This window comes from Drosophila mauritiana, chromosome 2L (assembly GCF_004382145.1).
Source record: "Drosophila mauritiana strain mau12 chromosome 2L, ASM438214v1, whole genome shotgun sequence".
Taxonomy (NCBI): Eukaryota; Metazoa; Arthropoda; class Insecta; order Diptera; family Drosophilidae; genus Drosophila; species Drosophila mauritiana.
The window spans coordinates 19,977,881-19,991,944 of record NC_046667.1 but is presented as its reverse complement, the minus strand read 5'-3'; the positions used below and the strand labels follow the sequence as shown (position 1 = coordinate 19,991,944).

General features: G+C 43.4%; 1 protein-coding gene across 1 annotated transcript; it reads right to left on the bottom strand.

Moving 5' to 3' along the window:
• Positions 1–11,630: 11,630 nt before the first annotated feature.
• Positions 11,631–12,113, bottom strand: LOC117137625. Its single transcript, XM_033299157.1, is given in 3 exon segments — positions 11,631–11,808; positions 11,810–11,902; positions 11,959–12,113. Coding segments are annotated over 3 exon segments (426 nt in total).
• Between the last annotated feature and the right edge of the window lie 1,951 nt (positions 12,114–14,064).

Here is a 14,064-nt window from a genome sequence, read left to right as displayed (position 1 = left end):
ATTTTAAGCCATTAAAACAAACCAAAAAACTGGCTGCTTTCTTTGTCACTATCGATTTTTAGTTTTGCATTCGACGCACAACTTGCAATTTAATTAGTTGCGGACCAAACTTAAATGAGGAATATAACTCAACGCTTTTTTGAATGGTGCGGCATAATGAGTGAAGCCAGAATTTCCAGTCGCTGATGAGGCTGCTAATTCAAAACCGGAAAAGCTTTTAGCCAATTTACATAATTTACCCTCAGCTCAGTCCAAATCGTCTGGCGAGCCATTTTTCTCTTGGCCAGTGCCAAGTCGCCACCCAACGACATCTTTAAAGAAATTAATTAATGAAATGTTGATTAACTTTTGCCAGCCAGCCGAGTTGAGTTCCGCCCATCCTCCCGCCGGAGGAAACGCTGTCTGAGATTTATGTCAAGGCATTTATCATGGCTCGAAAGGAGTAAACAAGTCCTGGGCGTTGCTGGCTCTTCGAGGAGCAGCCGCATGGGGCGTGAGCATAATCCACAAAATTATGCGCACTAAAGCTATTTACAATTCGTAAAATGTATTTTTAAAATGCTCATGGGGCGGGGCGGGGCGGTGAGGTAGGAGCTCCGGGTTGGTCTCGTTTTGCCAGCCAGGACTTCCGAATGGGTTGAAATGGCGTGGGCGTGGTCATCTGATGGCTCGTCCTTGTCTGGGGCTAATTAGCGTGACTGCGCCAAAAAAGCAGTGACATTTGCAAGGGTCAGCTGATAGAGACGGGGAGATTTTGGAATACTTCAGATTATAGAACATCTAATGCTCTTCTAGTGGGATTATTTGACTGATTGTATTCAATATTGTCAATTTGATCCTTCAAGTGGTGAATAACGAATCGAGTAAAGTAATCAGGCTTAGTTTAAAGACGCTGAAGCACAAAACCCTGGCAAGATGGTGGCTCCATTGGGCTTGTGATTTAGGTGAATGGCTTAAAACCAATGTGGCGCATCTGGCCAACTAGCGCTTGTTCCAAATTGCTATTGTCGTCCCAGTCTTCCAGGGTTACAGATTTATTCGAATTTCTTCTAGAACATTTACGCAGATATTGCAGCACTTTCAAATGGGTTTGGTTTTTATTTTCCTATGCTGTATGTTCTCTTCCAGGTGCATGTCTATAACATCGGAAAACCTTTGTCATGTGATTAAAAGGTATATGTACATCGATGATTTAAATTCACTGCTAGAGAAGTGTCCTTGCAATACTGATTCCAGTAAATCAGAAGGCAATTTCCTGGAATTCAATGTGACCAGCCCGCACAAAGGGTATTTAATAGCACATTTGGCATCGCGCAGCGCATCTCGCTGCTGTAATGCGATTAATCATTGTCCATTGGATTGTTTTGAGGGTCGCCGAAGGAACTCGTCAAGTTGGCCTGGTTGTTGTTACTGTTTCGCCTGATTGATTTATGTTCCTAAGCCCATTGTTTGGCCCGGCAGTGAGGGACGGGTGGTGCCGTCCGAGAGGCTTAATTAGTTTGACCCAGGTGTTTGCGAGGCAAATGGCCGAAAGGAAAAGGTCTCAAGCTACAAGGGCTATTAGTCAAAGTCGTGTGATAAGTCACGGCGAAAGGCTTACGGCTTCAAGTGGGAATGGGTCTGGGGGCGGATTGGTCGCGGGTTGGCTCTGATTATAGAACTGCGTAAAGAATGGTTGGCCAATAAACCATTTGTGACGTGCGATTCATACCTTTTGTGCGCCCCCATAAATAACGTGACACAATCTATGGCAAAAACATTATTTGGCAATAAAATGGAAATCGATTCGAGCCAAAGTTGACAAATGGCGGGCAAGGAACAAATGGAGCGCCGTAAGAAAAATAATATCGACTATCAAGGATTTCCATGCTCCTGCCTCCGCCTCTGCCTCTGCATCTGCTCCTGCTCCTGATGCCTTTGCTCCCAGTCCCGAAGTCCTGGCTGCTGTGACAATTTACATGGCCCAATTGCAGTTCCCTCTGCTTTTGCCGAACTCCCCTCCCCCTCCGATGGCTTTTTCATTCTACCAATTGCCCTGCCACGTCGTTCAAATTGAAATTTTTCCGTAAAAACCCCACAGACACACACTCGCAGGACACACGTATGTGCGGATGGCACATCCTTTTGTGCTCCGCTCCCTTTGTACTTGTCATTTATGAAAATTTGTTTATTTTCGTAATGCTCCATTTGCAAATGTAGCCAAAGTAAATATTGCAGTGCAGATGGAGTGGGATGGAGTTTCCCTGGTTGAGTTATTTTTTATGGTTCTGACTGCGGAGCATAATTCATGCGCCTTTTGTTAAAATTTACATGACCCCCATTGCCCCTGGATATTTATTGGGTAAAATATGCTGTCGCATTATGAATGCGCTGAAAAACACATACTTCTGTTGATTTAATTAAACAGAGGTGCATTTTTTACGTGCACTGGCATTATAAAATATGTGGCATTGTACATTCCATTTAAAATATGGCCGCCATTTTATTACTGCTTTTTATAATCGGTCTTCATTGCCTTCAAATTTAATTAGACGCGGGGGGCATATCCAAGAATTTAATCAATTTCCATTCTACATGTACCTATCAATTATAGTTCTATGTTTTTTTAATTTTCGTTGAAATATGGTTTCACAACTTGACATTATCGTGTGTACGCATCTATTTTTTTCGCCTTTCTACAATGAAATACAAAAATCCAACAACAGCTTTTTTTGGTTTTTGTATTTTGATTAAATATTTATTATTGGTTATAAATTCTCGTATAGCTTTAATAACATACATTATAGCATAAGCTTTCAGCAAGGACATGCTCCTGTGCCGCATGGCGAGCAACAACAACAACATTTGAATTAATTGGCAATTAATTATAGTTTGTGCTAAATGGTCCGGCATGGTATTGTTTGTGCCAACAAGCCCGTACGGCTGTGCACAATTAAGACAATTTATATTTAATCAATTAAATTGAACTTTTTTGTCCAGACATCCTTTGTTGGTCCTTGAAAAATTTAAATTCATATATTTTTGGGCACATGACAAAAATGTTAAGTGTATTTTGATATCTTCAGTGACGTTTAAAATTAACATGCATATTAAAATATCTGGATTCTTAGATGTATCGCAAAACATTTTTCATGTATCTGTGCAAATGACAAATATTCCAGTCCGAAAATGCTCAAATCATTGACCCAAATCGAAAATGCCAAAAGGGAAAAACCAATAATGGGAGCTTCCACCAGGCATAGATTTTTAATAAATTTCCATAACCAAAGCTAGATAACTACCCGGCATTTCCACTCACTTTCCGCCAGCAAGGCAGCTGTAAACATATTTCCCATATTACGTCACAGTGGCTTGTCAAAGAGGACAACATCAAATGATGGCAAGGAAAGCAAGCTGCCTGCCATAAACAACAAGAACCAAAAGGACAAATAAACAAACAGCAGTTAAGGGCTGGGAAAATGGGGTGAGAAAACGCGGGGAAACCCGCCAGCGAGCCATAAAAATAGCTGAGGCCAAAAGCATTCAAACTTATGCTGGGACAGAGCCACCGAAAGCTGGATCGCGGATGGCGCTTATATTTTATTGCTATTATCCTGTTTACCCCATGTTTACGCACACACACAAGCACACAAACAGGAGCGCACACAGGCGAGAGGGAGCACATGTTCGGTTGTGCGATGGTGTGCGAATTAGTTGTGGCAGTCAAATGAGAGTGGTGCCTCGATTTTTGCCTTCTCATTGTTATTTCACCATACACTTTCCGAACGGGCATAGCTCTTGCACTACTAAATACAGTTTCTTAATTTAGGACACCGGATTTCGTACGTTATTCCAAAGTCTCCCGCTCTTTTTTCTTCTTTTCGCTTTCTTTCAATTGAAATGGACAAGTGGGGGCCTTGGGGTGGATTGAAGATTCGATGGGTGGAGCCCTGTAGTTTAGTGACGTGTTTATATTCACGCACATATGGAAACCGGAGTCAGAAGTCGCCGTGTGGTTTTTACGAGATGTCCTTTATCCGCCGGTTGATAGGGGGGAAAAGTGCTAGCCTTGTACCTTTTCTCAGTGCTCGATTTGGTCAGAAGTCACTTACTGGCTAAACAGCCAGCGAATCGGGCGAAAGTCCCCATTGTTCAGCTCCCCCTTTGTTATACTTCCACTTGGGGTTAAAAGCATTGAATATCTGAGGAGACAACACTGTCATATTTTCAAATTGAGTGTACAAGTGCTCTCACTAAACTTTCACGTATGTGTGTGTGTGTGTGCGGGTGGAGGGAGGAGCAGGAGGGGGCCGACACATTTGTTAGCTTTAATAAACATTTATATGACTTCGGCTAAAGTGCTGCATACTTTGGGGGCAGCTGGGCTGGGGGCAAGCAAATAAATTACGTCGCCAGCATCTAGGAACAACAAATCAAGTAATGCATGCATAAATTCAACAATTTCCACAAGTAGCCAAGAAAGTAGCTGAAAATTCCCCCGCCCCACACTTACCACCCGCCACCCGCCACCCGCCTTTCTGCTTTTCCAATGACTCGCTCTGTAATTTATGACTTGACGCTGGAGCAACCACAAGACCAGAAGCTAGAGCACCACCACTACAACCAATGACAATTTTCGGAACAATTTTCGCGAGAGATAGAAATGTGGGGGCGGTGGAACGGCAGGACGCCTCAAGAAGTGCCCAAGAATGCCGGTGGTTGTGTGGGAAAATTGTAAAATTGTTGAAATATAAAACTTTCCGCTGCATAGCGAGCTAACGATGTGGAAACCTGAAGAAAGTTGTGTTATCAGTTTCAGGAGCAACAAATAAATTTAAATTTACCACAAAGGACGAGATGAGGCCATTTTCCCACACAAAATTATGACCAACTGGGCCAAAGGCTTGGCTCAGATCCACGATTCACTGGCGGCTTTGGTTTGACTCTTTAAAATGAAACGAGCATTTGGAAGGATTTCATTTATTCAACACACAAGATTTGATTGAGTGGTGGTTCTACCTTTCTTCTCCAAAACCACAAGGATAACGAATGCTGTGCAAACCTTTCATTTTATGTGTATTGCGGCAGTCGGAATAAAGTGATAAGTGGTGTTTTGGTTATGGAATCAATTTCCCCTGCAGCCATGCAATTTCCGAAAGCAATAATTATGCCAAGTGTCAATGCAAAAAAGCGAAGGAAGACCGCAAGAATGGAAAGTACTGAGAGCAGGAACGAAGAAAAACTATCTTTCCTGGCCGCCGCCCCCAGATGGCGGAGATCCTTAGCCACCCCCTTCACCACCCCCCAGCCACAATTATTAACGTTTTGTGTGTGTTTGGCACAAATCTCGAGCAGAGCCCCATAAATCCTTGAGCATTTAATTCGAACAATAGGGAAAATAATTACGAGTGCAGAGCACGTGAGTCGAGGGCACTTGAGCGGTTTCTGGGTGGCCAACAATTGCCGGAGTGGAGTAGATGGAGTGGGTGTGAATACGGAGCCCAGATAAGCCGTGAAAAAATTGCACCGCCAGAAGAAGGCACTGAATCTCTGACTGACGGACTGGTTCGTCCAACTGACTGTCAGCCGGAAGCAGCAACAAAGTCTGCTCGGTGCGCCGGTGGGTGTGCAAGTGGGTTTACTTGTCAGGCAGTTAATCTAACCCATCAGGAGCCATCCAGCCATCCAGCCATCCAGCCAGCTATCCAGATATTCCAGTCAGCGGATGGCGCCGTACACCAGGTGCAATTAAGAATTTTGCACGGAAGCCAAGTCAAGTCAACATGCTAGGAGGGGAAGGGTGGAGACGGGGATTTTTGCTAGGCTTCCGTACACTGGGAATAAAATGCATACGAAAGTGTTTGGAAAATGGTTTCGAGTAGTATTTGTGAGTTCTTTTTAGATCTCCTTTTGCTCCAGCCTGTACGATCATTTTAAAATGGGTTGACAAAATGAATCATATGTCCTACAAAATATTGTGTTACCTGTATGATGTCTTTCTATTAAATGTTTAAATATTTGAAGAACTATTTTCTAAATTTGTCGAGCAACTGAGGTACCACGTACTTGATTTGCCAATAATTTATTGAGCAAGCCGGAGTTTATTTGAAGTGCAAACTCTCAGGTATTCATCGCTATCTTCCCACCTCGCGATTGCTTCGCTCCGCTCCTTGTGCTCGTTTACTATTCATTGTAGCGTGCCATTAAGATTTGTTGTTTGAATACATTTACCATTTGTTAGTGCAGCGCCCAGGACTCCCAGTGCCTCAGTGTGCGTGTCCGCTTCGGTGTGTGTGTGTGTGTGCCTGCAGATCCGGCTGTGTATTTAGTAATCCTGTGTGTCTGTGTATCTGTGAGCCGTGGGCGTGTGCGTGCGTTCGTTTCTGCACTCACAGCAATTATTTACTCGCGCTTAAAGCTAAAAGGCTTTAATTGCGCGATTATTTGTCTTCTTCATTAAGCGAAACACGCAAATCTCAAAGGCAAAGGAAAAGGCTTTGAATTAAGCGGCTGATGGGTGAAGTGAGGCTTAAATTGAGGAGCTAGCAGGGGAGTGGAGGGGGCAGAGCGACGAGGGCAACCCAGGCAGACAATGTGGGTATGGCTAAGTTAGTTTGGGTGAATGTGAGTGGAAGTGGGAGACAGTGGGCGCCATAAGTTTAGCAAAAGAAAATGTCTTCGATGATGGCAGTGAGGTGAAATTAGTTTGATGAGGGAAACACTTGGGAGTGGGGAATGTTACAAAGGGTGCCTTAAATATCTGTAATTAAAAGGCTTGTTCTTGGAAAGGGGAGTGAAAATGAAATAGCTTAGCAGCTTTGGATTAATATAAAGTATTTAGAATAAAGTACTTTAGAATAAAGAAAATACTCGTATAGCGAATCCACAAGGGCACCCCAAAAAACTTAAAAGTAAACATTTAGTAAGTATCTTGTATTTACTTTTACATCTATTCGATGCATCTCTCTGACATTTATGACCCTTGCTGCAACTGACGCTGACTTTCGGCACCCACTGCTGGCTGCACATGCAATCCACCCACCGCTTTGCACTGCGGACATGCCACAAGAGTAAAAGCACATATTCAGCGAAAGTTTCTAAATTATTACAAAACAAGCAGTCAAACTCACGGCAACATCAACGCCAACGCCAGCCACCAGAGCAATTTGTGCCACGAGTATCTCGTTGGCTCGTGGGCTAAATGTGTGCTAAATATATATCGGCAACAACAGGAACGGCCACGGACGCCGATGACGCGACGAGGACAATTAAAAGCACACCTTTTGCAGTCGCCCACCTGCTCCTCAATAATTGACGAGCCCTCCGACCTCCGCTCCAAGCCCCACCTTTGAGCCCTGACAAAGTGAAAACATAGCGCGAAATCTTTGGGTGTATTAACGTTTTAGCTTCCAATTCTGTGGGCGCGCAATGGATAGCACTACAAAAATATTCTAAAATCTTTGTCAATTAATGTTTCCTTATAATTTAGTCTACTTAATAAATGTAATGGTGTTATTTCTACCACTTTTTATTAAAATAATATTTTATATCCAAAGAGCTTGCTTGTTAAGCACAAATTTGCCCAGAAAGCGAATTCTGGGCATTTCAGGACTGATCCCCCATATTTGGATGTTATACCCTCCTTTTTTACAATCGAAATATTTTCTGTCTCTGCACGAGCTGGCAAAAAGGAATTTAGCCTTAGCGCCGAGTGTTTTATTATGTAGTTTCAGTTGTTGGAATGTGTTAAGGATGCCGCACGTGTTACCGCCTCCCCACCAATTCTACTTTTTGTATTACTTCGTGCGCGAAATTAAGCCAAAGCCAAAGTTTTTGGGGGACGGTGGGCGGATGGGTGGTGGTGGGCGGATGGGTGGCTCAATCGGAAGCCAAGCGCCAAGGCAGCGGCAAAGAAAAGGAGCCCCCATCCCGCTCCCCTGGCAATCAAAGCGCTGAGTCAGTTAGTCAGACATATTGGATCGAGCGTTGGAGAAGGGGTCAGATAAGCCAACAGTTTCGGAACGGTCGCTGCCAATTGCATGATAGTCTCTCCTCGGCGTTTGGCTTTGGCCAGGGCTCCAGAGCTCCAGCTGGATCCGAGACAATGTAAGCGGACGGACCTCGGTTAAGGACACCTTCGACCCGACCCGGCCAGACCCGAACGGGAACGGAACGGAAGGAAACGGAAGGGAACGGAACGAGCTTGGTGCGTGACTAACGGTATTTAAAGCCGCCGGAAGCAGTTCCAATTTAAGTTGCAGCCAGGGGCTCGGCTCGCGAATCGGGCTGAAATATCGAGGGGGTCGGCGGTCGGGGGTGTGGGCAGTGTTGCAATGCCGCCAGTGGGTTGCATTCATTAGGCTGACTCAGCCTTCGGGGGCAAGCTTAAAAGTTTAAAGACTCCTAATGCTGTTGATATTTCAGATGTTTGTGTAAGCAGGCAACACAGGCTAAAGTCATCATTCTCATACTTTACAACTGTGGGGGCAAATTATGGTAAGGAATAAAATAAGCTTCTAAGAGTAAAAACAGTTTCGATAACCTTACTAGCTAACAGTTATAAAATGAAAGCTTAACTTGTACTAGACAAACAAATATATCTTTACCTTCTTTATTTTATACCTTACATTTTAATAATCATATTGTGTGTTAGGGAGTGTGCAGTTCTAGGAATGCTGAAAGTCGAAAGTCACAAATGATTTCGCATGTGTACTCTATGAGAGCGCCTGATTGCGATTCCATTTGTTAGCCTGTGCAAGCCAAACAAGGCATTATCCTGGCCCAGAGAGTCTAAGCTCGACATTCTTCCTTGTTGTACTTTCCTCTCGCCGCCTTTTTTGGCAGAAACTAATTTAAGTGCGAGGCCAACGGCGGGAAGGCAGCCACATCATTAAGTCGAGGACGAAGGCGCAGTCGAAGCCATTTTATTTGTTTAAAATTTCATTGAAGATGCGCTCGGCAGCGTCGCGTCGCCTTGTGGCGAAATTAAAACTGCTGGTTAAGGCTGACTTGGAGATACGGATGGAGATGCAAAGATGCAACCGCTTGTGCGAAAAACTTTATCCTGCTGGCTTTTTGTGGGCACAATCATTATACGCCCAACTTTGATTGAGGCCGGGCCTGCGATGTCAGTCTGGCCCGACACACTGGGGGCATATTATGCCAATCCCGACTCCGTTTCGAGGTCTCCGCAGAATCCCTCGGATCCTATGGCATCCGTATCTAGCCCCCTCGATAGACAACTATTTACACAGGCTGTCGCGCATCAAAGTTTCCGGCATGCGGGAGATCCGAGTTCTGGGGAAAACGGCAAGTACACTGCGAGAATATGGATACTTAAGGTAATGATTGACCGAAGAACTTAGACTTTCATCTAATGGCTACCCACAGAATGATTTACTTACTAAGAACTCGCTTTATAAGGTGGAAAATCTTCAAGAAGTATGTCTGTTGTTTCATAAAATCAGTATTTTTAACTTATTCTACGAAAGCATATAATAGAAGATTCTGATTCAATTACATCATATTTTTTGTTAAAGTGCCTTACAACACACATAAAATTGGAGATTCGGCAACTTTTAACGCACCCGCATGCATTTCGCTTGCGTCAAATTGTTGCAAATAAAACGCAGCCCCAATGGCTTCCAACTCTCAACTACCGCTTTCCGGAGGCCCCGATCCCAAATTTATCCCAATCCCTCTGACACCCAGCCGGTGAATCAGCTCGTAATTTCTTTAATAGTTGTTCATCAGTGGTGGAGATTCAGAGGCGGGAAAGTGGGGCTCCAAGTGGGGCACAAAGTGGGTGGCACGTATGCGCTAAGTGGTTGTTAGCATGCATTTTGTATGGCGGGCGTGGTTCAGGTAAAAATACTTGTGTTAATTTATATGGCCACCCACTTGCCCCCGAGTGCCGCCGTCCATATATGTGGTTCTATATCTATGGCAGCGTTGCTGCAGATTGCGTTTGCTTGCTAAGCGCAGATTTGTCAATTAGGCTGACGTTAACGGGTTAAAACGACGCGAAAACGGAACTTTTGATGGGGCCACTGAAAACGGTGAATAAAGAAACCTGTCCGATCCCGAATTTGGTTACCCATCAACTAAAATTATCACAGGCATTAAATGGAAATGGTTTAGGAAAATTGGATAGGAAAATGGTAAAAATAAGCCAACAAAACGTTACTGTCATCATAGTTTATTGAGTTTAAATCGGATTGTTGGTATCCACAGAGAAAATATATTTTTGTACAAAATATAAACAACTTTCCTACTTTTAACAGAACAGAAATTTGTTAAAAAGTTGGGTCTGCTGCGTTAAATTAAAAAGATTTTTGAAAACTATTCTTTAGCAAGCTCTGTCAGAAAAAGCCCCACGAAAATCCTAAAGGGGATGCTACAGTATCCCTGATTGCGCCGACAATACAAAACATTTACAGGGTAAAGGAAAGCGAGGACTTGGGGACTTTTCGGGCGGCAGGATACCAATCCGATTTGTTGTTTGGCGGGCATCTAATCAACCAAATTTAGTGTCATTTCAGCGCAGCGTGTGCGTGCGACATGTAAAGAAGCATTTTTGCAAGTATCAATGACAGACAGGACGCTGCGGGTGTCATCAATTTGCGTTTGTTTCGCCTCCCCTCGGCCGTCCTCGGCCCCTTTTTGGCACTGATTTGCGCTGATTTTGCAGCCGCTACCAGGACACAAAAATACACTTCGGGAAAAAGTCCACGTTCTACTACATATGGTTTATCAAGCCAACCTTAAAAGAGGAGGAATGAATTGTTCTCTTATTCTAAGATAATCTTATTATCATGAATTTAAATGCAGTACAGGTTTCTACTTCACAAAATCAAACATAGATATCGTATATGTGTATAGGGGGATGTTTGATGAAACGTTTTGAAAAAAATCCAAATATGTTTTCAGTGCCCGCGACAAGAGTGCAGGGAAAAAAAACATAAAATCCATCAACGGGTTGAAATTGCAACATTCAACAAAAAGCTTTCCGGCAAAAAAACGGGATAACGGAGCCAAAGGACGACATGCTGATGCTTCAATGCTGATGTGGGGTGGTAGAAAGGGGGTGGGATGCTGATGACTCTGCCACCCGTCAGGCTGCGTGACACGAATCCCAGGCCAAGGCGTGTCCAAAGTAGATGCCGCTTAAAAATTTAAATTGTATTTGCGGGCGCTGGGTGGCGATGATTCGGCAGGTGGTGCACACTAAATCATAGCAAAAAAATTTGAGAGATTCGGTGTTTAATACCCTCTAGCAAAGCCATTGGGTGTATGGCATGTAGGAATATTTGTAATTTAATCTGATCTGTAACTAAATGCTTTTAAATAACTTCTTTTGTTTAAAGATTATAGCGTTGTTGTACTGTGACAACATTTATGGCGCCCAACGTGGGGCATAGGCCCTATTTCACTTTCCACTTGTGTGTTTTAGTGTTGATTATTGATGATCGTTTGAAGTTATAAAAAGGACACTAAATATGTATTTTTTATTATAATGGAAATACTTTAAGGAAAATATGAATTGTAAAATTTCACATATCGTGAATCTTTTTGAAATGGGTACTACAAACACGCTGCAAATGATATCCAAAGACTAATCCACTCCTCGGTTATCAGTGGCAGCCCAACAGCTAGCCCTCACCACCCAAAAAAAATAGGAAAAAAAACACCTTCCACCCCTTAACCTTAACGAGCCACAAGCGACACTTCGTACCGCCTTTGGTTCCCATGTAAAAAATTGCACATAAAAATTGCAAAAGCCTTTGCGTTTTCCTTGGTCGCCGGATGGTGGTTTGGGTGGTTGGGTGCCAGGATGCCGTATACTGTCTGAAATTCAATCGTAGATTCCGGTTTCGGGGCTGGAAACCGAAAGGTGGAAGCCACCCAGGCACGGGCACACCTGCTGATGAGTAAATCTTAAGTGCAATAAAGAAGGAGACGCAACAAAATCCAAAGTACGTGCAGCTGAACCCTGTCGGAGAGCCAGGAGAACATGGAGAGCATGGAGGACCCGGGCTATCCTGGAAGCTCGGAGGATATTCCCGGTACCCAAACCGAACTGAACTGGGCGTACACTTACTTAGTGGGATTTTGGTCGTGTTCAAAGTTTCCATTCTTTTAAGTAGTACATACGTATATGTACTAGCGAGTATATAAGGCTTTTTTTGTTTTGCTCCACTTTAACGTTAAATCGTAAATTTTGCAAAAATGAAAACTTTGAAGCGCCTACGTGACGCACTGAAGTAGATTTTATTCCCCCTGCTCAGGTATGAAAGTAGTTTGCCGGATTCCGGGCGCAAAAGTTACGCAAAACTCAGTGGCAAGTGTTAAGTGCGTTTGGGTTTAGCCAGCCAGGAGAGACGTCTCAGTTCTAGTTTCCGAGCCTCCCCCCAGAATTTTCCTCCCCCAGAGTGGCCTTTGCCAGCCACCTACCCACCCACCACGCGCGCCCGATTTCCACCCGCAGAGCAGCTAGTTAGTAGAAAAGCCTTTGCCGCAGCTGAAGTTTCTAAGTTGGCAAGAAAATTGCAAAGCTATTGGATGGAAGAAGTTGCCATAACAATGACCTGGAGGAGTTTCGCAACTGTTTAAAAAGGTTTTGGACCCCGCGATTCAAGCGAACCGAGGACAAAGGTCAAACGGCTTTCGCTAACTTTTGCTTAAAAATGTCAACGAAAAAGTGTAGGTATTAAGGTTAAGGGGATTAGAAGCATACCTATTTCTTTAAGATTCCGTAATTCATTAAAATTAATTTAAAGTAAATACTATAAAATCTACAACTATGTTAAGGCTCATAAGAAATTTTGCATTTATGGTAATTATTCTAGTCGCTTTGACTGCCATTTGCTTAACAATTGCATCAACATATATTTACCATAGGTTTGATATACGGTTTTCTAGTTTGCTTTCCCAAATAGTGGCAATAATTTGCATGAATAAGGCATTATTCACGGCACTTTATTCATTCCCACCTCACTCCCTACAAACGGACATGTAAGATTTCGTATGCGACATATGCACCCAAACCAAAAAAGCCGTAAAATAAAGTACATTCATGCTTACCTTCTCTCCATTCGTATCTCGCTTTTACGTAGATTGTTAAATTTTCAAATTAAATTCCGGATATTAACGTATCAAGTTCTGACCCCGGACATAATGCTGTGAGTCTAACAAAAGGATTTTTGCATATTTACTTAAATAAAACCATTTTAACGATTTACGGCGCAAAATTTCATGCATTTCGTGTCTCGGTCTTTATGAGTGTGTGTTAGCTTAAGCCAACATGCGCGTGTGTGTCTGTGTATGAGTGGGAGCATGTGTGTGTATGTGTGCTAGAGAGCATGAAAGGCCCTTGACCAAGTAACCATAAAGCATGAAGCATGCTGCAAATAAGCAAGGCTAGACAGTCTTATGGCCAGGGATGTGGTGGTGCTGGGGTGAGAACCTCTTAGGGGTGCTGGGCCTCCCTGGTCAGGATATTCCGTGAGCTTTATAAGGACCCCTGCCTCGTCCTCGTGCTCGTCCACTTCTCGGCCTTCCATGTTTCGAGTTTCATGTTTCGTTACGTTTGCGTTTTGAGTGGGCGGCGGATCGGCGGAGAACGACCGAGATAGAACGACGGCGGAAAAGTGGGAGTGGCAGGTCGGGGCTGTCGCTCGTAGCAGGAAACATGAAATTTTAATAATGTTTATAATGCCAAAAGGATTTGTTAGCCGACGTCGACGCTGCACACTGAGATGCATGTGCGCACTTGAGAGGGCTGTTTTCAAAACTTACAGACATTTCAATTAGACATTAAAATGTAAATAAAAATATTTAATAATGGTAAGAAAAATAAAAGTATGCACTTCTTGGAATACAACGGACTTTCCAAAATTTTCACTCATATCTGAAATTATATCCTAAAAATAAAATTATAGGCAGACATATCAAATGGTGTGTTCGGGCTCAGATATAATCGAATGAATTTTGAGTTGTCATAACCGATGGTAGATAATGTGTTCGATCGACCCTCGCTCACACACAAGTGCACCACGATGCTGAGTGTGTGTGCGTGTGGGTGTG